The 27,686-nt window shown below is 46.1% G+C and overlaps 1 protein-coding gene across 3 annotated transcripts in view; it reads left to right on the forward strand.

The window, feature by feature from the left end:
• The window catches only part of RARB (retinoic acid receptor beta), a 189,713-nt gene that overhangs the window by 65,784 nt on the left and 96,243 nt on the right, over nt 1–27,686 (forward strand). For all 3 annotated transcript variants that reach the window (XM_055416736.2, XM_055416738.2, XM_088832683.1), the window contains exon 3: nt 16,719–16,860. In XM_055416736.2, the coding sequence (XP_055272711.1) occupies nt 16,719–16,860 (142 nt within the window). The remainder of the gene's footprint in view (nt 1–16,718; nt 16,861–27,686) is intronic.

Consider the following 27,686-nt stretch of genomic DNA (forward strand, 5'->3'; position numbering starts at 1 on the left):
GAGAACTGGCAGCTACCTTCTTTATGACGGGACCGGTTTTCCCCCTCTCTCTCGTGTAGTCAAAAGGCTGCTCCTCCTTTTATCACCAGAAAGCCAGGATGAAATGGAGAAGCCGAGAAGTGTAACACTTAAAACATGCACTGTGTGCGTTCTGCCAAATCTTCTCTTATAAAGCAGGCACGGAAAGCACAGAAGTTAAGGTCTCCAAGAGCCGCAGCTCCAGAAGCGCGTTTTTATAACTCGAGGTGCTTGGGTGGGAGCTGTAATGTGCTAATTGCAGACAAGTTCATGCTGTTCAAAGAACTTTACCTTTTGCACTGGGGACCTGTTCAGTCTCAGATCTTGGCACTGTGCTGACATAATATTGCAACTTTAATTTTAAAGATCAAGAAAGAGGAGCTAGGGTGAAATTTGAGCCGATTTCTTACTAATTGGAATAAGGAAGAAAGGAGTTTGGGATAAATCACGAAGTTGGTATTGCTGTCTGAATTTCTGATATTAGAGTTTCGCTGCAATGCGGGAGACCCGGGTTTGATCCCTGAATCAGGAAGATCCCCTGGAGAAGGAAACGGCAACCCACTCCAGTATTCTTGCCCGGGAAGTCCCATGGACAGAGGAGCCTGGTGGGCTACAGTCCATGGGGTCACAAAGAGTTGAACACCACTGAGCAACTAACAACAATAACATTATAACTTCCTTTCTCCTTTTCCTTAATCTTGAAAATTTTGGATGATGGTTGTATTTATTGAATTTAAGTTTCCATGCTGATCTTTCTTTTCTTCCACTTGCTTCTACATGGAATCTCCATATGATATTTAAAAAGTGAAATAACTTGCCACCATGCTCTCTTTCTGCTGAAGTGTAGTTGATTAGTGGGGTCACACAGAGTCGGACACGACTGAAGTGACTTAGCAGCAGCAGCAGCTAATTTCTACTGTGCAGCAGAGTGCTTCGGTTGTACACAGGCTCATATTCTTTTCCACGTGGTTTATCTCAGGGCACTGGATATAGTGCCATACAGTAGGACTTGCTGAGTGTCTGTTCTGTGTATAATAGTTGACATCCGCTTACCCCAAGCTCTCGCTCCACCCCTTCCCACCCACGTCCCGCTTGGCAACCACCTGTCTGCTCTCTGCGTCCCTGATTCTCTTTCTGTTCCACAGACGGGCTCATTTGTGGCCTATTTCAGATTCCATGTACACGTGACCTCATGTGATACTTGTCCTTCTCGTCTGACTTTGCAGTTAGTGTCGTATCTCCAGGACCGTCGACGTGGCTGCAGATGGTGTTCCTTCGCTCCTTTTTGCGGCTGAGGGATCTTCATGCACCGTGTATGTGTGCCACATTCCTCTGCTGGTGGACATTCGTGTTGTTCCCTGTCTCGACTGCTGTGAGCACTGGGTGCACTGCGTTACTTTTTAATTCGTCACAGAGATGATTCAGACGCCGCCTGAAAGGCCTCCTGACTCGAGGAGGAATGCCATGAAGACCCGTCGCTGCTGTGCTGTGGAGCGGAGGTCACAGTGGGGCATGCTGCTGTGGCCGTAGGGGATTCCCCGGCACCTGGCCCTCTGGGGGGCTGTGTCGTGAACTAAAGGGCAAGGCAGGGAAGGAATCTTGAGTCACGGGGAACAGCACTGTGAAGACTCAGAGGAGAGAAAGCATGCACTCGGGGTGGGGGCCCGCACAAAGGACTCGGGCAGCTTTGGGGACAGGCAGGGGTCTAGACCATTTCAGTGATGACCTGGATGTTTAGAGGGCATGGATTTGGGATAGCAGTAGCAGGCCTCAGCCTGGAGTCATTGTGGCTGTTCCACACCAGGACAGAATCCATTTTGAGAGCTCGAGCTCAAGCAACCTGTTGGTGAGACCGTGCAGTGACAGGGCCACGTCTGTTGTGCGGAGAAGCCAAACGTTACACCCAATAAATGCCCGTTATTTTACAGCCGTCAGACTCCTGCCGACTTAAATGGGAAGGCCTGACCCGCTTCCCTTCCTGCTCACACATCCTCTGCGACTTCTTCCTTTTCATGTCAGATTCAGGACATAACCACACACACAACAATAAGTGTGGAAAAAAATTCCAGTAAGAGGATCCCTGACTGGCCCCAAAAATTAACTTGGAAAAACTACAAGAAATTTTGGTCAAAGGTTTTTATTTTTTCTTTTCTAATTTAGGTCCGTCTTCACGACACAAAGCAATACCAGCACATCCTAGTTCTGGGTGTCTGTGAGAGGCTTTAGAAGGATATGATACACGGGGCTGTACCTTGTCACCAGCCCGTGTGTCGTGACAGAGCAAGTCCTGGCTTTGCTGATGGTGACTTGTTGCGTACCAGATTTCTAAAGGAGATTTAAAAATTCATCCTCCTCTGCAAAGAATTTGTGTTTTTCAAGCACATTTTGGCTGTGTCTCCTCCTGCTTACCTTCCCCCCACCTTCAGAACAGATGAAGATCTTGAACTTGGGTCCAGAGGAGATTTAGTAATTAATGCGCAAAGCAGCTGGGGTCTGCTAACTCCTGGGCTGTGGCGCAATTTTTCTCAGTGAAAGAACTGAGATTTTTAAAACTTAAAATGCACTGGCTTCTTGCCCTGTTATATTTTGAGTAATCCTGATGATAAATCGGTAACTATGGGTTTCACGATGGAAGGGCACAAAATAACTGACCCAAGTAATCTAGAAAACAGATGTCTTTGGTTGGTTTAAAGTAACTTCTCAAGACCAGATTTAAAGAAAGCTGTGTGGAGCCCAGTGAAATCATCCATTTTGGGAGAATTTTTCTTTTTATTCTCTTACAGTTTTTCTTTCTACTCTGTCTCAACTCAAATTCTTGCGAAGTGGGGAAGTGGTCCTCAAGATACTGTGTTTGTGATACTTAACCTGCTGTACAGAAATCCTCTGGATAACAGAGTAACTGTTGGGCCTCTTATTCTTCAGCTTCTTTCTGCTGTACTGTTTCTCTTGGTGGCTCCCAAGGAGTTGGCACATTCAGGAGGCATTTGAATGAGCTTCTAGATTCCCTCTGAGACTGCACCTAAACATGTGCTCTCTGGAAGGAAATTTTTGCAGTTCCGAGAAAGTTCTCCGTCTTCTTTCTACCCCTCCCAGCTCCCTCCCAAAGTCCCTTATCCAAGCGGGAAATAAAGCCCAAAGTAGAGCATCAAATACCTCCTGAATGGTTTTCCCTTCTGGCTCTTTCTGGAGCCATTGAATTGCCCAGGAGCATCCCGAGGAGATCTAAAGCATACTGGTGGTAGACTTGTTTAATTCTGTCTGATCTGCAGCCTTACAGCTAGCCTTGAGGTCATCCAGAGGAGAAGATTTTCAGGTCTTCATGGAGGAAGAAAGTCGGAGACCTTTGCTGGAGATGATTGTATTCTAAGGCCAGGACTGGCTGTTTGATTTGCAGGACCCAGGCAAAATGAAAATGCTCAGCTCCCGTTCAGAAATGATCCAGAAGTTCAAGACAGTGACAGCAGAGCAGTAAAGCAAGTGCAAGGCCCTTCCAGGGCCGGGCTCTGTATGGCCGCCCGGGACACGCGTGGGGAGCTGGCCCAGCCCAGGGCAGATCCCTACACCTTTGAAAAACAGCCAGTGTTTACTTGTCTTGTGAAACTCTCCTCCTCAAATCTTGTTTTTGATTGTTGGTCCCCAAACATGATAGATTGCCTACCCATAACATGGGTTTATAATAATCAACCAGACTATATGATAGCTGAGCACTTTCAAAAACTCTTATCTAAGATCATGCTTTGGAATTATAAAAAGCTATTTTTTTTTTTTCACCTAAATTGAAGGATGTTTTGTCCAATCAATTAAACTCTTCTTACTTGTTAGTCCCGGTTCATTTTACCCAGTGGCATTTCTTCCCCAGATCATGTTCCTCTAAAATAAAGAACACTGTGGACTGATTGCGCTGGCTCTGTGCCCTTCCTGGGACATGGAAGACTCTAGAAATTTAAACCTTAATCTCGGGTGTTGTGAGTTCAGGTTCGCAGTTAGGAACCCAGGCCACCTTTGCAAACGTGGTTTTCCTGGGGACTTCTAATTAACAGCGGATTAGAGGGATTGAGAGCGTTGGCCTCTGGGTCTAACAGGGGTTGAGGTCTCAGGGGCTCACCTGACAAAGTCCAGGAAAAGGCCTTAATCACCCTCTTCTGGAAAGATTGGCTCCTACAGAGATGAGGTTTTTGCTAAATCTGTAGTCTTTGCCTTCTTAAGAACCATCTTTCTAGGCATCTCCCAAAATAAAGCGAGTGTTAGTCACTCAGCTGTGTCTGACTCTCTGCAGCCCCATGGACTGTATACCCCACCAGGCTCCTCTGTCCATGGGATTTTCCAGGCAAGAATCTGGAGTGGGTTGACATGCCCTGCTCTAGGGGATCTTCCTGACTCAGAGATCGAACCCAGATCTCCTGCACCATAGGCAGATTCCTTACTGTTTGGGCTATCTGTCTGCCTTCCTGACCTGACCCTGTCTGCCCATCACCCCCAAAAATAAAGGCTTGTCTTTCTAACCTGGACAAGAGTCGGTATGCTCAGGAGACTGCTGGTCTGAGGGAGTTGGCAGGAGAGTGTTGGGGCTGAAACGCGTGGTCAAGGGGAAGGACTCAGAGGCCACTTTCCCAGGAGCAGGTGAGTGGCGCCGTGGAGTTCAGGGCCTCCTAGGAGCTAGGCTGTCCACCTCCACGTGGACACCCATTCAGCTTTGCTGAATTCACAATAGTGGCGCCTTGCCCTGGAAGGGGCTTTTTGTTTTTTTGTTTTTTCTTTAACAAAAACCAACGGCTCTACGCCTGTCCCCCTTGGGATGACACGACGTTCTTGTGTGGAGTGTGGCTCCCGTGTCGTTTTCCTTTGGTGGCTCAGAGCGGCCCCCGGCCTGGCCGGCCAGCGCTCTCAGTCCCATGCGTGCCCAGCCTCCCGGCGGGGGAGGAAGCGCTCTGCTTGTCGTCAAAGCAGCGGTGTTTCTGCTTTCTCCATCCCTCTCACCATTGTCTTTCAGTGGGGTGAAAAGGTCTTCACTTTTCTCTCTCTCCCCCCAAAGCTGGCTATTAATAACTTCTCAGGCGTTGTCACGCACAGACTTCTACTCAGTCCGAAGGGTGTTTTTTGTTTGTTTAAGGCAACGTGTTTCCTGGTCTGAAAGCCGCATTTCCCAAAGTAGCTGCGATGGGAGTATTCCACCCTCACCTCCCACTGGCAGCTCCTCTGCTTCTGGCTGGAGACGGGAATTGCAGGTCTGTGCTTGGCTGGCCTGAATCTCCGTGCCAGGCTCGCTGGCCCCGGGGATGCCCACCTGGGGCAGCCACCTGCTTGCTGCTCTTGGATCGAGCTGGGATCATGGTCGATTCCTTTTAATGAGCGAGGAGCGATGGCTAACACTCCTCACTTCTCTCTTCTCTCACTGTGGGAGGAAGAAGCCCCCTTTCGAACTTTGCCCGGGATAGAAATCAACTCCCCCGAGGCCCAGTGCAAACACGTGTGATGCCCATGCTATCCTTTGGGTGAATTTCTCCTGATCCACTGTTTTTTATGATGAGTTCGGGGCCAAGTTGCCTTTTTTTGAAAAAACAAAAAAGATTTTACTTAGTGTGTTTCTTCCAGAGATCATGACACTTCCTACACGTGTTAAACCTAAAGAAAGTGGCTCTAAAACGGAAAAAGCAGCCTCTGTCCAAGACACTGCGTTGTGAGTTCTCAAAATCACCTTGAGGGGTCAGCAGGAGTCAGCCGATTGTGCTGTCATTTCGAGATCAAAGATTCTTGGCCTGCACTCCTGCTCAAACCCGAGGGCGCACTCGGGGCTTTAGGTATTGGTATTTTTTTATAATGATTTTTTTTATTGTGGTAAAAGTCATGTAATGTAAAACATACTATTTTAACCATATTTAGTTGTACAGTTCAGCTACACTAAGTACATTCACACTGTTGTGTGATTCTCACCATCATTCATCTTCCGAATTTTTCACCATCCCAGGTTGAAACTCTGCCCTCACCAAACACTAACCCCCCCTCCCCCATCCCTACTCCCTCCCATCCCCCTGGCCCCTTGATACCCAGGGCTCGATTGTCTGCTTCAGTTCAGGTCAGTTCAGTCACTCAGTCCTGTGACTCTCCGCGACCCCATGAATCCCAGCACGCCAGGCCTCCCTGTCCATCACCATCTCCCGGAGTTCACTCAAACTCATGCCCATTGAGTTGGTGATGCCATCCATCCATCTCATTCTCTGTCGTCCCCTTCACCTCCAACTTTCAATCTCTCCCAGCATCTTTTCAAATGAGTCAGCTCTTCACATCAGGTGGCCAAAGTATTGGAGTTTCAGCTTCAACATCAGTCCCTCCAATGAACACCCAGGACTGATCTCCTTTAGGATGGACTGGTTGGATCTCCTTGCAGTCCAAGGGACTCTCAAGAGTCTTCTCCAGCACCACAGTTCAAAAGCATCAATTCTTCAGCACTCAGCTTTCTTTATATGCTTCAGTGTGCATTAAACTAATGCAGGATGACATCATTGGTGCCCAGCTTGGCGGAATACGCTCCTGACCTTGGTCCTCGCCGGCACAGAAGAGGGAGTGCCTTCCCAGCAAGCACCTGGCATGGCCTTCCTGACCTGTCCCTGTCTGCCCATCAGCTCACTGTCCCCACCACGGCTGCACACACACCCCCATCACTCACCTCTCTGCCAGTCTGGACCCCTGGCCCTTCCCTGTCCGTCCTCACCCCTGACCTCTGCTCACCCACAGTGTTTTAACTTTATTGGACTATAGTTGATTTACAAGGTCGTGTTAGCTTCAGGTGTCCGGCAAAGTGATTCAGTTATATGTATACATGTATCCACTCTTTTAAAGAGCTTTCCCGTATAGGTCATTACAGTGTATTGAGTAGAGTCCTGTGTGCTATACAGTTGGTCCTTATTAGTTATCTATTTTATACATGGTAGTGAATGTATGGAAATGGCAACCCACTCCAGTGTTCTTGCCTGGAGAATCCCAGGGATGGCGGAGCCTGGTGGGCTGCTGTCTATGGGGTCGCACAGAGTCGTACACGACTGAAGCGACTTAGCAGCAGCAGCAGTGAATGTATGCCAGTCTCAAACCCTCAATTTGTGTGTGCCCACTATGTGCCAGGCACTGTACTGGGCTCTTCTGCTTCTACGCTGCTCAGTTCACTTGACTTCTCACTCTTGGTAGGTTGGAGAAGGGCAGTCCATATCCACTTTTTTCGTCTCGGTGTGCCCAGGGATAGCCCACCACCTCTACCCCAGTAAAATGGCGCTGAGTGAACGGATCATGAATCGGTCTTTGGAGTCACGAGGCTGCCTGCCCACAGTGGCCAATCTCGTCCTGAGATTCACAGCACTGTTCTAGCCTATTTGGATATCTTTATTTTAAACACAAGATATATATTGGAAATTGTCCAGAAGAAAGCTTTGGAAAAAGAGGTTTTGCCGGAAACAAAAGCTGCCATTCATTAGGCCCTTGCTATGTGCTGGGCATTGTACTAACACTTTATATGCGTTTCCTGGTTGGATGCACTGAGTGAGCCTATGAAGTAGGTACTTTCAGCATCCCCATTTTACGGAGGAGGAAACTGAGGCCTTGGTGTAACTTGTGCAATATCACACAGATAGTAAGTGACCAAGTCAGAGGTTTTTTTTCTTTGTTTTGTTTTGTTTTATAAGCAACAAACATTTATTTCTCACAGTTTTGGAGGCTGGGGAATCCAAGGTCAAGGCAGTTGACAGATTCAGAGTTTTGTGAAGTCCTGTTTCCTGGACGAATGTCTCTTCCCTTTACCTTCACGTGGGAGAGGAAAGGGTAAGCTAGCTCTCTGGTGTCTTCTTAAAGGGCTTTACTCTTATGGCCTTCCAGTGAATATTCACAGTTGGTTTCCTTTAGCATTGACTGGTTTGATCTCCTTGCTGTCCAAGGGACTCTCATGAGTCTTCTCCAGCACCGCTATTGGAAAAAGCATCAATTCTTTAGCACTCAGCCTGAAGGCAAAAGGAGAAGTGGGCGGCAGAGGACGAGATGCTTAGATAGCATCACCGACTGAATGGACGTGAATTTGAGCAAAGTCCGGAAGATAGTGGAGGCCAGAGGAGCCTGGCGTGCTGCAGTCCACGGGCTCACAAAGCTGGACATAACTCAGTGACTGAACAACAACAAACCCTTAAGTGCTTCGCACCTCCCGATACCGTCACACTGCACGGTAGACTTCAGTGACAGAACTTCCGGGGAGACATTCAGTCTTTGGTGGGGGGATCATCAGAGAGGGTCCTGGGCATCACAGGGTGTGTGGCCTCATCTCTAGCCTCTGTTCACTAGTTGCCAGCCGTGAACATTATGACAACAAAAACATCCCTTAGGGGTCAAAAATCACAGCCCTGCTCCCACTGGGAACCATTTTGTAAGGTAAGACATTATATATAATATAATCACTCATCACACAAAGTACAGGCCATTGTTTTTTGCAAAAATATTGTAAAGTCTAATTCTTTTTTTAAAAATCTTTTTATTTTGTTTGGAAGCTTAGCCAGTTAACAATGCTAGATAGCTTCAGGTGAACAGTGGAGGGACTCAGCCATACATGTACATGTGTCCATTCTCCTCCAAACTCCACTCCCATCCAGGCTGCCACATGAGTTCCATGTGCTGTACAGTAGGTCCCTGCTGGTTATCCATGTTAGATATAGCAGTGTGTACACGTCCATCCCGGACTCCCTAACTATCCCTTCCCCTGGCAGCCATAAGTTCGTTCTCGAAGTCTATGAGTCTCCTGTTGTGTAAGCAAGTTCATGGTATCATTTATTTTTGATTCCACATATAAGAGATGTCATAGAATATTTCTCCTTCTCTGTCTGACTATCTCTGGGCCCATCCATGTTGCTGCAAATGGCCTTATTTCATTCTTTTTAGCGGCTGAGGAATATTCCATTGTATGTATGTGCCACATCGTCCTTATCCATTCCTCTGTTGATGGACATCTAGGTTGCTTCCATGTCTCGGCTGTCATAAACTGCTGCGATGAACACTGCGGTGCATTTATCCTTCTGGATCATGTTTTTCTCCAGATATACGCCCAGGGGTGGGATTGCAGGGTCATATGATAGCTCTGTTTTTAGATTTTTAAGGGACTTGCATACTGTTCTCCATTGTGGCTGCACCAATTTACATTCCCACCAACAGTGCAGGAAGATTCCCTTCTCTCCACACCCTCTCCAGCATTTACTATTTGTGAATTTTTTGATAGTAGCCACTCTGGGTGGTATGAGGTGATATCATTGTATTTTTTATTTGAATTTCTGTTATAATTAGTGATGTTGAACATCTTTTTATATGCCTCTTGGCCATTTGTCTTCTTTGGGGAAATGTCTATTTAGGTCATCTGCCCACTTGTTGATTGAACTGTTGGTTTTTGTGCTGTTAAACATCATCAGCTCTTTGTAAATTTTGGAGACTAATACCTTGTCAGTCACATCATTTGCAAATATTTTCTCCCAATCTGTGGATTGTCTTTTTGGTTTATTGTTTATTGTATCCTCTGCTGTGCAGAAGCTTTGAGTTTAAACAGGTCCCATTTGTTTATTTTTGTTTTTATTTCCATTATTCTGGGAGATGAATTGAAAAAAATATTGCTGCAATTTATGTAAGAGTGTTCTGCCTATGTTTTCCTTTGGAAGTTTATAGTGTCCAATCTCAGATTTAGGTCTTTAGTTCATTTTGAGCTTGTTTTTGTGTTTGGTGTTAAAGAATGATCTAATTTCATTTTTTTACATGTAGCTGTCCGTATTCCCAGCACCAGTCGTTGAAGAGACTCTTTCCAGCATTGTGTAGGCTTGTCTCCTTTGTCATAGATTAATTGATCATAGGTCCATGGTTTTCATTCTGAGTTTTCTATCCTGTTCCATTGATTTCTATTTTTGTGCCAGTACCATGCTGTTTTGATGACTATAGCTTTGTAGTGTAGTCTGAAGTCAGGGAGCCTGATTCCTCCAGCTCCATTTTTCTTTCTCAAGACTGCTTTGGCTATTTGGGTCTTTGGGGACTCCATGTAAATTTTAAGATTTTTTTTTGTTCTAATTCTGTGAAAAATGTCATTGGTAATATACTAGGGATTGCATTGAATCTATAGATTGCCTTGAGTAGTGTAGTCACTTTAACAATATTGAGTATTCCGGTCCACAAATCTTTCCGTGTGCTTGTATCTTCTTTGATTTCTTTCATCAGCATCTTGTAGTTTTTAGAGTACAGCTCTTTTGTTTCCTTAGGTAGGTTTGTTCCTCAGTGTTTTATTCTTTTTAATGCTATGGTAAATAGAATTGTTTCTTGAATTTCTCTTTCTGGTCTTTTGTTGTTTGTGTATAGAAATGCAGCAGATTTCTGTATATTAATTTTGTAACCTGCAATATTACCAAATTCATTGAAAGGTTATAGTATCTTTTGGAACAAGACATTATATATAATTATATGTAAAGCCTAATTCTTAACCACATCCTTTGTAGCTCAGTTGGTAAAGAACCTGCCTGCAATGCAGGAGACCTGGGTTCGATACCTGGGTGGGGAAGATCCCCTGGAGGAGGAAATGGCACTCCAGTGTTCTTGCCTGGAGAATCCCATGGACAGGGGAGCCTGGGAGGCTACACAGTTCACGGGTCAGAAGAGTCACGACTTAGCAACTAAACCACCACCATAAAGGAGACAGTGAGATGAGTCACTTTTTTCCGGACCTGTGTAGGCTTGGGGCATTTGACTAGCTCGTCAAGGGAATTAGGAATCTTAAGTATTTAGGTATAGGAAAATACTTAGGTTTGCAAAAGACAGTTACCTTTCCTTCTGATTTATGATTGTTTACGTCCTGTAGACAGTAGGTCACTTAGAACAAGGGCACCTTGTATCCCCAAGGGAAGACAAATGGAATCTGAGTAGTCTGTGGGTGTTCCGTGGTTATTGCTAAGATATGAAGCCAATGGCTCACAAGTGGCTCCAAGGCCTGTGTGGCCTTCTCTACCATATGAGGTGTTTGTTTGTTTTTTTTTTTTTTGGTTGAACCCTAGTTCTTTGATAGCAAGAGTAGAAGAGTGTGAAGTAAGAAAGGCTGAAAAATCCATGATTAGGAAAGACTTGACTCAGTTTGTGATGCAGGTCTGTCTTCTAGACCTCGTGGCAGAAAACCAGGTCCTCAGACTAATTGGTGACCGGTGACTGTGAGCCAGTTCCTGGAGTTGGCACTGTAGCCTCAGTCTGGCCACAGACACCCGCCCCAGGTCCCCACAGAGGTGAGCTGAGGTCTCCGCTCCAGAAGAAAGCTGAAGCCGTCTGAACGCCCGCTGGTTGATATCTTTTAAACCCAAGGCCGGTCCCGAGAAATCGTACTTGTTTCTGGTTTCGCTTTTTTCATTCATTACATTGGGGTATGTTTGATGTACAATGTTGTGTTAATTTCTGCACAACAAAGGGACTCAGTTATACACAGGCTTTCTTTCTCATGCTCTTTTCCATGATGCCTTATCACAGGGTCCTCCATATAGTTCCCTGTGCTGCCCTGCAGGCTCTTGTTGTTTATCCACCTTATATATGATAGTTTGCAGCTGCTAATCCCAGACCCTGGGGCCATCCCATTTCCACCCCTCCTCCGCCTGAGCCACCACAGAGCCGTTCTCTGTGTCCGTGAGTCTGAAGAAACCACGGCTGTTACCCCTGCAGGTGGAAGGTCTGTCTGTCCTTATCTCCACACGCCGCCGCCTCCTCACTGTTTTCTGTGCCCACGGAAGCCCTCTCGTCCTCACCCTCAAGCTGTCTCAACGTGCCTCTCCCTGCTGTGATGGCCCACTTGGGATCTCAGAAACGTACATCTGGGAAGGGCCCCGGGAATCAGCCACCAGCCCCTCGCTCAGGGGATGGGATTCCCCAGGCCACCCCTCAGCTTCTCCTCCAGGGCCCTGCCCGCCTCCCCTCTCCCCTGCAGCCGCTCGGAGGGGGAGGACCGAGTCCTTCGCCTGAACCTGTTCAGCTCTTCCGCCTTTTCTCCTGCAGGTGTGTTTCTACGCATCTACCAGCTGCAAGAACTAGCGCACTTGAATTTGGTACTATTTTATGGAAATTTTTTTAAAGAATTTTTAAATTAAACTTTTATATTGAAATCAGGTTGATTTACGATGTTGTGTTAGTTTCTGCTGTATAGCAAAGTGATAAAGTTATACAAACTCGTGTGTCCACTCTTTTTCAGACTCTTTTCCCGTCCTGGTCACTCCAGACCTTGGAGTAGAGTTTTCTGTGCTCTGCAGTAGGGCCTTGTTAATTATCTGTTTTATACTTGTGTGTGTGTGTGTTAATCCCAAACTCCTAATTGGTCCCTCCCTTCCCCTTTGGTAACCATAAGTTTATTTTAAAAGTCTATGAGTCTGTTTCTGTTTGAACTCAATACTTCTAAAGCCCATTTTACATATGACAAATTCCGGCTACAGTTTTTCTGTTTTGTTTTTTTGTGGGAGAGGCTACAGTTTTTTGATTCCCAAATTACGAGGCTCTCAGTTTTAGGTGGGACAGATTCCTGGCTTTAAACCTCATTGAGTCACACAGTGAGACTTATTATATCTCTCAGTCCCTCGAAGGGAAGTCTCAAGGTAGGGCTGATCTCGCCCTCAGGCTTGCTCTGTTCCTTTCCTGCCAGAAGAGAGGAGGCTGGACTCCAAGTCTTTAGCACAACCCGGATCCAGCAAGAGTGAAATCACTTCTGATTATTGGGTTTTTTTATTCACGTACTTAATTTTTGGCTGTGCTGGGTCTTCGTTGCGCCGTGGGCTTTTCTCTCGTTGCGGAAAGCGGGGAGCTGCTCTTCAGTGCTGTGCGCTGGCTTCGCACTGCAGTGGCTGCTGTTATCACGGAGCCCAGGCTCTCGGCGCAGGCTCACTAGCTGCGGTGCACGGGCTTAGTTGCTCTGCCGCCCATGGGATCTTCCCGGAGCAGGGATCGAACCCGTGTCCCCTGCATTGGCAGGCAGAATCTTATCCGCTGTGCCACCAGGGAAGTCCTTACTACTGCTCTGCTGGACTTCATTCTGTGTATTGTGTGGGTGCCCTCTCATTACTTAGTGACAGTACTAGCGTTTGAATTGAGCCAGAGGCTAAATGTTTTCATTTTAAATAATGCTGCAAATAAAAGAAGACTCAACCTAGATACTCTTGCCTAGAAAATCCCATGGATGGAGGAGCCTGGTAGGCTGCAGTCCGTGGGGTCGCTAAGGGTCGGACATGACTGAGCGACTTCACTTTCCCTTTTCACTTTCACACATTGGAGAAGGAAATGGCAACCCACTCCAGTGTTCTTGCCTGGAGAATCCCACGGATGGAGGAGCCTGGTGGGCTTCCATCTATGGGGTCACACAGAGTCGGACACGACTGAAGTGACTTAGCAGCAGCAGCAGCAACCTAGATAAAAAACATTAAGTAGATAAAAATGTTGGTGGCACAGGGCTGTGGTGCCACCCACCCACACACACACACACACACACGAGATCCTCCAAGCAGTGGAAAGGAGGTTTACCGAACAGCTCACGGTATCTCCTGCAGGGGAGGGAGATTTGGACAAGACAGGCCCCTCTGTGACCTCCAAGTGCACTTCCGCTCACCCAACCCATGTGCAAAAGTACCTGTCAGCATCCTTCTTAGCCAGCAAGTATCCTGTCATGGTGGAAATAATTGACTGAAACTCAGATTCCCCTTCTGAAATCCAGCCTAAACTCTGATTTGGAAAACTGAGAAGTCCTATTTTGTTTCTGCTATCCCTGTTACCGAACCTAACTCCCTAGACAGTTAGTGACGGATAGCACCCTCTCTTCTTCCATCTCTGTGTCATGAGATTGGTTTCCTCTCCGGCACGCTCCCTCACCACGGATGTGCCGAACTGAACATTCGGTTTTTAATAAACGGAGGAGGCCACCTTTGTCCACACCTCACTGGCCTCACACCTGCAGAGACTGGATCTTCCAAGTGGCAGTGTTTCTTGGCAGCAGAGCAGCGAAGTCTTTGTACATAGAGTTTGTACATCTGGCAGCCAAAAGTGTCCCGTATGCATTCATATTTTCTGCAGGAAAAGATATGTTTGAAGTGACCATAGTGCACAGATTCTCTTAGAGTTGCAGGGTATTTATAACCTGTTATTTTAGATTCTGAGCATATTTGTAGCTCCAGAGGTACAAAAATAAACTGTGTTTTCTTGGAAAAATGTGTGTATCTGGGATGTGACAGGAGTTGCAACCTTAAACAAGATTTCCAGGCATTTACAGTTGAACCACGCCATTGAAAATATGTTATTTAGACATTAAAATCCTAGGGTGCCCACGTACATATCCTAAATGATGTGTGTTACATGAGCTTTCTTGGCTACTGTGCTTTAGCTTTGAAGGTTTTTAGTTCTGGCTCCTGGAGTGTTGTTAATGTACTGCAGGGAAAGGTGAACTCAAATGGTGAGTCTTATTTGCGGTTCAGCACATTGGGTGGTGCGTTTCTTACATTCAGGAGAATTGTGTCTGATGTAGGTAAAAGTTGCATCACAGCTGATAAGGTAAAGCTCCTTGCTTTTACTACTCCTAGCAGCAGAGAGGTTATTGATGGGCGATTGGAAGAGGAAAAAGACAGCAGGTTTACTTGTCAGTCACTATTCGTTCATCTCTGTGTTAACAAGCATCATTCAATTTTCCATTCTCTGCAGAGCTGTGTGGGGAGATGGGTAAGCAGAGAGGAGAAGGTGGAGACCCTGTGCTCGTGGAGCCTACAGTTTGATTTGTTTCATCCGAGTGTTACAAAAATCAAGATAAATTGCTTCTTCAGTCAAATTGTAACATCCAAAAGTTAATAAGCAGTAACTTATTCAAATATGCAGTAAACACATATTGAGGATTTATTGAGTTCATTAATGAGGGAAAGAGGAGCAGGACAAATTGGTTCAGAGAAGGCTATGAGCAAATGCCTCGGTAGGCGGGTACACAGACAGACAGTGTGCCTGATTCAGTGATGGGAAAAAAGCCTGCTGGAATAAGATGGCAAAGTTAGACACAGCTGATTGCTGCCCTGCAAGGCAGCGAAACAATCATCTTTGGTTATATCTCAACTGGGCAGGAATCTTTGCATCTGTAACAGACCAATATGACTCTTAAGTTAGCACTCTTATCCAGTCTTTACAGAGTCAGGGTCCAGTCAGTAATAAACAGTAAGTCACAGTTAGCTACGTTTTCTGAGACCCGGGTAAGTTTATGCGTCAGTGCTGCATATGCAAACTTCTGCAAGGACAACAAGATTCTGTACGCGCTGTCCAGTGTGGTAGGCACTGCACATACGTGGCTGCTGAGCATTTGAAATGTGGCTAGACAAGTGAGGGATCTATTTTTTCTTGTTGTTAAACTTTTAACACAGAGGATGGGAGAAAATATTTGCAAACAAAACAACCACAAGGAATTAATTTCCAAAATTTACCAAGAGTTTGTGCCGCTTAATATGAAAAAAAGAAACAACCCAATCAAAAATAGGTAAAAGATCTAAGTAGACATCTCTCCAAAGAAAACATACTGATGGCCAAGAGGCACATGAATAAAGATTCTTGACATTGCTAATTATTAGAGAAGTTCAAATCAAAACTACAATGAGGTATCACCTCACAATAGCCATAATGGCCATCATCAAAGTCCACACACAAGAAATGCCAGAGAGGGCGTGGAGGAAAGCGGAAGCCTCCTGGTGCTGCTGGGAATGTAACCTGGTGCAGCCACTATGGACAGCAGATAGAGGCTCCTTAAACTAAAGATGGAGCTAACGTAGGACCCTGCAGCCCCACCCCGGGCATGTATCTGGATCAAAAGAATGCATGCACCCCCGTGTTCATTGTAGCACTGTTCAGAGTAGCCGAGACGTGGAAACAGCCCAAGTGCCCACTGACAAGTGGATGGATAAGGAAGTTGTGGTGCATGTATACAGTGGAATACCACTCAGCCACTGAAAAGAGTGGAATAGTGGCCTTTGCCACAACTTGGATGGACGTGTAGATTATCATACTAATTTAATTTTCATCAATTTTTACTTAAATGACCACACATGATTAGTAGTTGCCTTTTTGGACAACACAACTCTAATATGCCATTAAATGACCAAGCAGTCATTGTTCTGCCTTGTTTCCAACCATGGCTAATATTTTTCTTAAACACTCTGTAAATTAAGTCATGTTTTAAATATTGTTACATGAGCTAAATATGTAAAAGGAATTGGAGAGGACACCTTTGGAAAGACCTAGTTCTTTCATGAAGCATATAATTTCTTCTGCAGATTGAATGCTTCTTCTGTTGGGTTTCTTGACAGTAGACTCACCTGAAATCACTCTGGCCAATGTGGGAACCACTTAGGAAGTTAAGCCTGTCTGGAGGGAAGTCAACTCTGCATTGTATTTCCCAAGGCATTCATTTTCTTTTAGCAAGATAATAACAGTCATGTCCAGTTTTGATTAAAAGGAACTTTCTGCTTTGCAGCAAAGGGAGAGACTATGAATATGACTATCATATTTCACAAGGATACAAGGATTTTAAGGCTTAAATAAGTTAACTTTTCTGCTGCCATCACTTCATTACTCAGAACGAGCAGTCAATGCATTGATAAGGTTGACTTTGATTTCTCATGAAGCTCAGTAGTTTTGCTTAATTTTCTCCTCTTTTCACTTGCCCACAGGGCTTTTTCCGCAGAAGTATTCAGAAGAACATGATTTACACTTGTCACCGAGATAAGAATTGTGTTATTAATAAAGTCACCAGGAATCGATGCCAGTACTGTCGACTCCAGAAGTGCTTTGAAGTGGGGATGTCCAAAGAATGTAAGTGGAGCTTCAAAAATTATTTTTCTCTTTGCTTTATCTATAAATATGATTACTCAGCCTCCAAAATCGAGTTGTGGAGGACATCAGCATGTGGAATTCAGACATGACACTAATGATATATTGCCACGGTTAGGTGTCAACAGAGATGACATGGAAATAGGAAACTGGGGATTTTCAGATAAAATTTGAGTGGCATTTGGTGAAAGGGGAGGAGCTGGGTGTCGTGCTTGTATTCCAGGGCAGTTAGTAACTGACTCTGTGTCTCTGCTGGTAACCCAAGCGTGTCCTAGAACCACACCAAGACCATTCCCCCATCTTGACAGGAGGAATAAAGAGCTCTGCCTGTATTGATGAGAATAAAATGAGGCAGAGGCATGTGGAAATAATGCACCCTTTTTCAGAGGGGAGGGAGTACAAAACTTCTGCTGTCGAAGAAACATTTAGAAATTTGGCACGTTGACACTTTTCCAAACTTGATTCAGCTTTTCTCCTTCCCACCACCCCCTCCTCCAATTATACACTTGATTAATTCAGAAGAGAACATGTGAATAGATTAAAAATGAGTGGTCCATAATCATCGGCTTATGGTGCTTTGAATTAGACATGCTTTAACACAGGCAGAGGGAATACAGCACCGAAAAATCATTGCTTGTGGGTTCTCTTTGGTGCTTTCAAATGAAGAGAGGAAGAACATGCCAGACCAGTGCCCTGGCTTGGGCGGGTATGAGGAAGAGGCAGGTGTGTGTGCTGGGGGAACGATCGGTGGAATTGCTGCCCACCTGCCCTGCATCCCGTGGGGATCTCGTGGGGCGGAGTGGTCTAAGTGGCTCTGGAGATGCTGAGCCACATACACCATTGTCTACAAGTGTGGGGCAGAAAGCCACAGTTTGACAGTGGGGTTTGAAGATGTATGTTGTTCAGAGGCTCTTGGATTTTGGAACTGGGACATGTGGCCCAGTGCTAGTGGAGAAGGTCCCTGGAGCCAGGGGGGCCCGCACTGAGGGTGTGCAGCTGGCCACCTGGCTCTCCCCTGGGAGCTGTGACTCGAGAATCTTTCTTGGTGGCCTGCCCAGCGTGTTCCTAACTGTGCCCAGGGTTTAAATGGGCTTTTCCACCTCTTGGGTTTCTACACTTCAGGGAAGACATCGGGGTTGGATCAATTCACTGGACTCAAGCCATCAGTATATTCTGTTCCAGGCACTATCACTGGTTCATGGTGAACATGTAACCTAGGCTGGTTCAGTGAGAAAGAGTTCAAGACTCATGCTCATGATCCATAAAAGAAAAAAATGGTTAATTAGCCTTCATCAAAATCAGAAATGTCTGCTGTTCCAAAAACACTGTGAAATTAATGACAAGACAAGCCACAGGTGAGGAGAAAATATTTACAAATCACATATCTGATAAGGACTTAAATGTAGAAATAGAAAACCTTTGAAAACTCGATGATAAGAAAGCAAATAACCCAATGAAAAAAAACAAAACTAACTTAGTACTCTTCAAAAATGCTAAGATTCTGAAAGACAGAATGACTGAGACATGACAGCTATGTGATCCTGAAGATGCTGGGGCAGAAGGAAACTATCCATAAAGGACATTATTGGGACGATTATTGAAATTTGAGTGCAGACTGTAGGTTAGAATTGAGTCCGCTTTAAATTTCCCCGACTTTGATCATTGCGCTTTTGGTATATGAGAAAGAGAATGTTCTTATTCTCAGTATCTGCAACTAGCTCTCCGTGGTTCAAAACATAGGGCGGGTGTGTGTGAGAGAGACAGAGAGAGAGAAAGGAGAGAGAGGTGGAAAATATCAAACCTTATGAATCTGAGTGAAGGGATACACCGTGAAGGAGCTCCTTGTCCTATGCTTGCAACTTTTCAGCAAATTTGAAATTTTATCAAAGTAAAATTACCAAAACAAAAGACTCATGCTTAGAAGTGTCCCGCCTCCCCTGCAGGTGCCCAGGGCGGCAGGTACCCACAGGCCCTCTCAGCCCTGAAGGAGGTCAGTGACAGGTCAGAGCAGGCTCTGTGGATGGGGGAGTGGACAGACAGACAAACTCAGGCCCTGACGGCATCCCTGAGTTGCTGAACCAACCGCCCCTGGAACCTCTGCCTCCAGGTCATTTGGTGGTATCTGCCAAGAACTCATCATGGAAGCCTTTGGGCTGGGCTCTCATTCATAATTACGATCCCGATGAGCAAGCATGGGGTCACCAGCCCCATGGGTACCAGACAGGGAAGCATCCGCCGGGTGACATCCTCTGGGGGCTTTGTTTGCAGGTGATGAGTCCACATTTCAGCCAGTTCCTTCGATCCCCTCTGGACTTCAGAGCTATCAAATAAAAAAAAAATGGATGTTATGATATGAAAGTAATCTTTACTTAGCTCAGGCTCTAAACCCTACCACTGATGAGAAAAGAGTGAAATTGCCCTGAAAGAAGCAGATCATTTATATGTGTGTGCAAGACCCACAGGATGTCCCCTTAACTCCCTTTTTTGGTCTGACATTCTTTAGATGTGGATGTTATGCTGCCGTTCTGTGGGGGAATTTTGGTTCAGAATACAATTATAAATGAGTAAGGCAGCTGTGGACTCAGGGTAAATCGGTACTTTTGCCTTTATTTTGTGTGGGCTAGAGACCCATTTCCTGCTTACATTACTTAAAACCTATATCCTGCTGCTCTGTAAAAACTGGCAGGTCGGTTGCCAATTTAAAAAAAAAATAATAATGTTCACACCCACAGGAAAACTCTAGTTTCAACCCTCAAGGAACTTATCACTCTAATTAGATTGAAAAATATAGGAATGGAAAGAAAATGGGATCGTTATGCCCGAGTATACAAAAATAAATGTATTTTCTTTAGAAGGAAATTGAAGGCGAAGACAATAAACACTTGGAGTATAGTGACTGAGAGTCTAATAGAAAATTTAAAAAGTTGAAACAGAAGGAAGCAGGAAAATAAGAGGATCGGTAACCAATTAGACCACAGTATCCGCAACTGAAATAAACCCAGAAATCATAGAGACTCTTGGGATGGTCGAGCTGAAAATGGATCTCAGAGATTGGTTTTCACTCACCTCTCTCCCTTGACACACAAGTACATCAGGACCCAGAAAGATGAAACGGTCCTCCCAGCCATCCCCTGCTGGCTGCAGGGGGACCAGGCCCAGAGTTCACGGCTGCCACCTCTCCTCGCCGTGCTTTCTTTGCAGCACCAAGAAGAGCAAGGTTTGCCTTCAGGTCCAGTCGTGGGTCACGTCAGTTCACTAGGATGTTGCAGAACTCTTTGGATGCAAGGGACGGAAAACCCAGCTGAAACTCGCCATAAGCTCGAAAACCAGCACGTGTAACGGGACCTTCCGGATACGGTGACTGGATCCAAAGGGCCCTGTTTGTTTTCGGGGCATTTTCACTGTCCCCTTCATCTCCCCCACTGGGTTTCGTTTTGTTTTGTTATTTTACTGTGTTGGTTTTGTTTCTGAGAAGCTTTTCCAAGTGGCTAATAAAGATGGCCAACCAACAGCTCCAGCCAATAGCCTACCCAGCAGAAACACAGGGACCCAGATCCTCGGTGAAGGCAGGACTTGGGGGCGGGGCGGGGGCTGAATGCTGTGATCGGCTAGTTCCGGATCCGTGTCCATCCCTGGACCCCACTCCTCTGAGCCAAGAGTACGGGAAACCGGAAAGATGGGGGCAGAAACAACTTCATGTTCACCATGAAGCATCGTCTTACGGCACTGTTCCCAGGATGTTCTTATTCTTGAATCGGGGGGCGGGGGGCAGAAACCTCAGAATTATAGTGCTCCCTAACACAGACAAGGTGTTTTCTGTCTACCAGGCACGATGTAAACTGTGTTTAATATGTCATCCCATTTGATCCTCTGAACAACCCTGTGAGATAGGTTAGTTTCAATTCCTCTCTCCCCCTGTTTTAGGAAGATGTTGACGTTGAGACACAGCTTAATTTACTCGACGTAACACGGTGGGTAAGAGGCAGCCCTAGGCTTAGGGCCCAGGGAGTGATCCTGTGTGCCCTAAAAAGCAGCTTTGAAAACTCTGGGTTTTATTGCCAGTGGTCGATAAAACAGCAGTCACACTCCTTGCTGTATATTAGAGATGTATGCCCTGGAAAATCATAGGCAAATTTAATTTTTGTAGACCAAATTTGGTTTTAAAAGTATACGAGGGTCAGGAACAAGACAAGGGTGCCCACTCTCACCACTACTATTCAACATAGTTCTGGAAGTTTTGGCCACAGCAATCAGAGCAGAAAAAGACATAAAAGGAATACAAATTGGAAAAGAAGAAGTAAAGCTTTCACTGTTCGCTGATGACATGATCCTCTACACAGAAAACCCTAAAGACTCTACCAGAAAACTACTAGAGCTAATCAATGATTACAGCAAAGTTGCAGGATATAAAATCAACACACAGAAATCCCTTGCATTCCTATACACTAATAATGAGAAAATAGAAAGAGAAATTAAGGAAACTATTCCATTCACTGTTGCAATGAAAACAATTAAATACTTAGGAATATATCTACCTAAGGAAACAAAAGACTTGTACATAGAAAACTATAAAACACTAGTGAAAGTAATCAAAGAGGACACGAATAGATGGAGAAATATACCGTGTTCGTGGATTGGAAGAATAAATATTGTAAAAATGAGTATACTACCCAAAGTAATTTATACATTCAATGCAATCCCTATCAAGCTACCAACAATATTTTTCACAGAACTAGAACAAATAATCTCACAATTTGTATGGAAATACAAAAAACCTCGAATAGCCAAAGCAATCTTGAGGAAGAAGAATGGAACTGGGGGAATTAACCTGCCGGACTTCAGGCTCTATTACAAAGCCACAGTCATCAAGACAGTATGGTACTGGCATAAAGACAGAAATATAGATCAATGGAACAAAATAGAAAGCCCAGAGATAAACCCACGCTCCTATGGACACCTTATCTTCGACAAAGGAGGCAAGAATATAAAATGGAGAAAAGACAGTCTCTTTAACAAGTGGTGCTGGGAAAACTGGTCAACCACTTGTAAAAGAATGAAACTAGAACACTTCCTAACACCATACACCAAAATAAACTCAAAATGGATTAAAGATCTAAATGTAAGACCAGAAACTATAAAACTCCTAGAGGAGAACGTAGGCAAAACACTCTCCGACATAAATCACAGCAGGATCCTCCAAGACCCACCTCCCAGAATATTGGAAATAAAAGCAAAAATAAACAAATGGGACCTAATTAAAGTCAAAAGCTTCTGCACAGCAAAGGAAACTCTAAGCAAGGTGAGAAGACAGCCTTCAGAATGGGAGAAAATAATAGCAAATGAAGCAACTGATAAAGGATTAATCTCCAAATTATACAAGCAGCTCCTGCAGCTTAAATCCAGAAAACTAAGTGACCCAATCAAAAAATGGGCCAAAGAACTAAACAGACATTTCTCCAAAGAAGACATAAAGATGGCTAATAAACACATGAAAAAATGCTCAACATCCCTCATCATCAGAGAAATGCAAATCAAAACCACAATGAGATACCATTTCACACCAGTCAGAATGGCTGCTATCCAAAAGTCTACATGCAATAAATGCTGGAGAGGGTGTGGAGAGAAGGGAACCCTCTTACACTGTTGGTGGGAATGCAAACTAGTACAGCCACTATGGAGAACAGTGTGGAGATTCCTCAGAAAACTGGAAATAGAACTGCCATATGATCCAGCGATCGCACTCCTGGGCATACACACCGAGGAAACCAGAATTGAAAGAGACACATGTACTCCAATGTTCATTGCAGCACTGTTTATAATAGCCAGGACATGGAAGCAACCTAGATGTCCATCTGCAGATGAATGGATAAGAAAGCTTTGGTACATATACACAATGGAGTATTTCTCAGCCATCAAAAAGAATGCATTTGAATCAGTTTTAATGAGGTGGATGAAATTGGAGCCAATTATACAGAGTGAAGTAAGCCAGAAAGAAGAACATCAATACTGTATATTAACGCATATATATGGAATTTAGAAAAATGGTAACCTGAACCCTGTATAAGAGACTGCAAAAGAGACATAGGCATTTAGAACAGTCTTTGGGACTCTGTGGGAGAGGGTGAAGGTGGAATGATTGGGGAGAATGGAATTGTAGCATGTATATTATCATAAGTGACCAGTCCAGGTTCGACGCATAAATTTTCCTCTGTTCAAAAAAAAAAATAAATAAAAGTATACGAGGACGTACACAGAAAGCCTTCACTGTGTGTCCCTTCAGAAAAACAAGGTTGTTTCTTTATTTTCCTGTTCTCTGAATGCTGGTGGGCATACCTTCTATTTTCCAAGAGCTTTGTATAAGAGGGGAACCTTTCTTTTTGCAGAAGAGTAGCTATTTTATCAGAGCATGGAATTTGAAAGCGGTAACAGCAAGGGGGGAAAAAATCGATTTTCAGCCACATTTGAAAAGTAGTACAAAAATTTATGAAGAACTTGGGGAGGAGGGAAAGGAAGTCACATGACCCCAGCTTGAGTGATGAGCTTCTGCTGTTGGGCAGGAGGCTGGTGACCATGTCAGGCAAGGAAAGTGTGCAGCAAAGCCCTAAAGTAAAAACCGGGCAAAAAAAAAAAGGATCAGCAGCAAATGAAGACAGAAACTTTGGGACTGAGAAAGAGACGTTGGGCCCAGACAAGCTTACGTCCGTGGTGGGGCGGGAGCAGGCTGAGCCATGCTGCTTAGAGACCACAGAAGGGAGACTGACGGTGTGCATTCTGGTCGGTGACAGAAATCCCAGTGATCGTTCACCTTGTTCAGCCACTGATCAGCAAAACTCAAAACAGGGTCGAAGAGAAAATGTCTTGACTTTGTGGGCCACGTGACCTCTGCCTCAGGCCCTCGGCTCTGCCGCAGTAGCACAAACACAGGTGTTGTTCAGTCGCTCAGTCGTGTCAGACTCTTTGGGACCCCGTGGACTGTAGCCCGCCAGGCTCCTCTGTCCACGCTGGAGTGGGTTGTCATTTCCTCCTCCAGGGGATCTTCCCGACCCAGGGATCGAACCCCTGTCTCCAGCATTGGCAGGCGGACTCTCTACCACTGAGCCACCAGGGAAGCCCAATCACAGCTGCAGAAAATATATGAGCAGAAAGGTGTGTTTGTGTTCCAGTGCAGCTTTATTTACTAAACAGGGAGCTTCCCGGCCTTCCTGGCTTCCCCAAGAAGTACTTCCGCCTTCCTGGCTCCCCCAGTGGTCAGCCGTGCAGGCTGCTCTGTGACCTCACCACCAGCTTCCCCCCTCCCCTCACCTGCTTTTCTCCTGTGATGGGTAATCACTCAGCTTCCAGCTGCCCTAGAGCCTCTGGCCCTCAAGCCTCTCACAGCTCCGAGCTCCTGCAAAGGCTGTGCCCTGGGGTTGGGTTTTCACCCCCATCCCCCTCCAAGGAACCCCAGAAGCCTGCTGAAATGCCACTTCCTCCCTGAAGCTCCCCACACGGTCCGATCTCTCCCCTGTGCTTAGGTGGGGGAGGCTCTGTACATCCCTCTAGGAACCACAGGCTATTCAGTTACCCCCTGAGGCTTCCCAGCTTGATTATAAACCCCTGAGAGGTGAGCATCCTGTGCCCCTCACCTTGTCGCCCCAGAAGCTAACACGATGCTTGCACAGTGAAGTTAGGTTGGTCAGGGGCTTAACTGTGGCTGTACTGAGAGACACCCCAGCCTCTGCGAGCTGTCAGCCACAGAGCCTTTCTGGATAAAACTATTCAACTGTCACTCACTCAGTTCTCTGCCCCGGGCCCAGAACAAGATACACACCTTCTCCAGGGCTGTGTTCTCTGCCTGGATGAGCGTAGCCTTGCTGCTGGCTGACCACCTGGGCATGGTCTGAGAAGGGATGCTTTTCCTCCTGTTCAGAGACGGGTGTTGCTGCCATTAGCTTCCTCTGGCTGGTCGCCTTCCCTGGCAGATTTAAGGTGGCTCAGACGGTAAAGCGTTTGTCTACAATGCGGGAGACCCGGGTTCGATCCCTGGGTCAGGAAGATCCCCTGGAGAAGGAAATGGCAATGCACTCCAGTACTATTGCCTGAAAAATCCCATGGATGGAGGAGCCTGGTAGGCTACAGTCCATGGGGTCACAAAGAGTTGGACACGACTGAGCGACTTCACTTTCTTTCTTTCTAGTGTGTTCACTCGGAGAAGGCAATAGCAACCCACTCCAGTACTCTTGCCTGGAAAATCCCATGGATTGAGGAGCCTGGTAGGCTGCAGTCCATGGGGTCGCGAAGAGTCAGACACAACTGAGCAACTTCACTTTCAGTTTTCACTTTCATGCACTGGAGAAGGACATAGCAACCCACTCCAGTGTTCTTGACTGGAGAATCCCAGGGACGGCGGAGCCTGGTGAGCTGTTGTCTATGGGGTCGCACAGAGTCAGACATGACTGAAGTGACTTAGCAGCAGCAGCAGCAGTTTCTTTGTATTTTGTTGCTGGAAGAGATGTTTGTCCAGGTGCAAGCACAGCAGCAAAGGGTCCCAGGTCCCAGGCCGTCTCAGTTCAGTTCAGTCACTCAATCATGTCTGACTCTTTGCGACCCCATGGACCGCAGCACACCAGACCTCCCTGTCCATCACCAACTGCTGGAGTTTACCCAAACCCATGTCCATCAAGTCAGTGATGCCATCCAACCATCTCATCCTCTGTCATCCCCTTCTCCTCCCACCTTCAATCTTTCCCAGCATCAGGGTCTTTTCAGATGAGTCAGCTCTTCGCATCAGGTGGCCAAAGGATTGGAGTTTCAGCTTCAACATCAGCCCTTCCAATGAATATTCAGGACTGATTTCCTTTAGGATGGACTGGTTGGACCTCCTTGCAGTCCAAGGGACTCTCAAGAGTCTTCTCCAACACCACAGTTCAAAAGCATCAATTTTTTGGCGCTCAGCTTTCTTTATAGTCCAACTCTCACATCCATACATGACCACTGGACCTTTGTTGGCAAAGCGATGTCTCTGCTTTTTAATATGCTGTCTGGGTTGGTCATAACTTTCCTTCCAAGGAGTGTCTTTTAATTTCATGGCTGCAGTCACCATCTCCTGTGATTTTAGAGCCCAAAAAAATTAAGTTTGTCACTGTTTCCACTGTTTCCCCATCTATTGCCATGAAGTGGGACCGGATGCCATGATCTTAGTTTTCTGAATGTTGAGTTTTAACTGTCTCATTGGTAGTGAAATTGCTCACAGACAAAAGGCGGGGATCTAGGGACAGGCTGGACTTGGGGGTGGAAATGGAAGATGAAAATCAGCCTGGATGAAGACCAGTGAGCTGTGATGAGGAGAGATTTGTGGCCTTGGTGCCTCTAATGTGTGACAGGTTCCGTGGGCCACTGGCCTTTAGGATTGGCGCCGTGCACAACGACGTTATGGAAGGGTACCAAGGCCACCACCCCCTTCCGTTTCTTCTTTCCTTTCTTAAAATTGCTGGCTGGTAATTTTTAAAGGAACCTATTTGCATTTTCTTTGAGCTTATATTTATGTAGTTCATTCCTTTTGAGGGGTAGGCAAAACGCATCTTTGATTTTGTGTGAGAATGCTATTCAGTATTTATTTTACAGCTTTTTTTCCCCTATGACAGTTTCATCAATGTTTTTGTAGAATACAGAGATTGAATAATCTCTGAATTTAAGAGTCCCTGACCAGAGTCGGACACGACTGAAGTGACTTAGCAGCAGCAGCAGCAGCAACCACTCATTGACAGCTTCTCATTTGGGGCATATTGAGATTAAAAACAGCTTATTATGAAGTCTCTAAATTCCAATTTACACTTCAGACGTGAATGTCCCTGTGGGTGGGTTGGATGCAATAAATGGACTTGTACAGACACTTAGACACTTCCAGGAGAGGCTCTTCTTGTCTTCTGTTTCCATCATCTCCCCTTCAGTGTTAAACCTACGGTGAAACAAACCTTTTGGATGAAAGGCTCTTAACCGCGGTTAAAATCACTTTTCTTGGTGCACAAATTATATGGATATGCTCATTGGTTCTACGGCTGAATTTCACTGGCTTAATTAAGAAGAAATTCATACTGTAGGTTGCCCCATGTACATGGAAAATTACATGAAAATCATCATCAGGGCATGCAAACATCTTTCTAATTTCAGTTTATTTCTTCCTCTGTTCCCGGGCCCTAGCCTGTTACTGCGGTTCCGAGGTTCACTGTGATCCTTCTGTTCTGTTCAGTGGAGATGGAGCTCGAACCCCGCCTTCTCCCTTCACCCCCGCGGCACACACATCCCCCCAAAGCACCTCCCCGGGGAAGTTAAGGAAAGACGCAAACTTTTTTATATCTAAAAATGTCACGGAAGCTGGAAGGTAAAAACCCTCCGCCCCATTCCACTGGCCACAGGTTCCTGTTTCCCTGCGTCTGCCCGGGTCCCTAAAAACCACAGGGGGTTCCGTCTGGGCCCCGGCAGGCCGGGCAGCCTGCGCCGCAGAGGGGCTTGAGACACGTCTCTCCCCGCAGCCCCGCGCGGCCTCGCCTTAGACAACGGAGGAATCCCAGCCCCCAGCGCGCCGCAGCAGCAGCGTGGCGACGGGCCGAGCTGGGCCCGCGTCCGGCCCTGCCTGGGGCGGGACAGGTGCGTTCGCGGCAGGGCCGAGCTGGCCCGGCGGCGCGGCCTTGCAGGGGTGGTCTCGCGCCTGGGACCCTGCCCGCCGCACGGCAGGTCCCGGTCGCTGCCGCCCGTTGCTCGGGGTCTCCCTCCGCTGCGGCCACTGGCTCCGTCCCGTGCTGCCGTTGTTGCTGCCACACCTGTCTTCT

This window comes from Moschus berezovskii, chromosome 26 (genome assembly GCF_049115385.1).
Source record: "Moschus berezovskii isolate FMDL1 chromosome 26, NW_MosBer_1.0, whole genome shotgun sequence".
Classification (NCBI taxonomy): Eukaryota; Metazoa; Chordata; class Mammalia; order Artiodactyla; family Moschidae; genus Moschus; species Moschus berezovskii.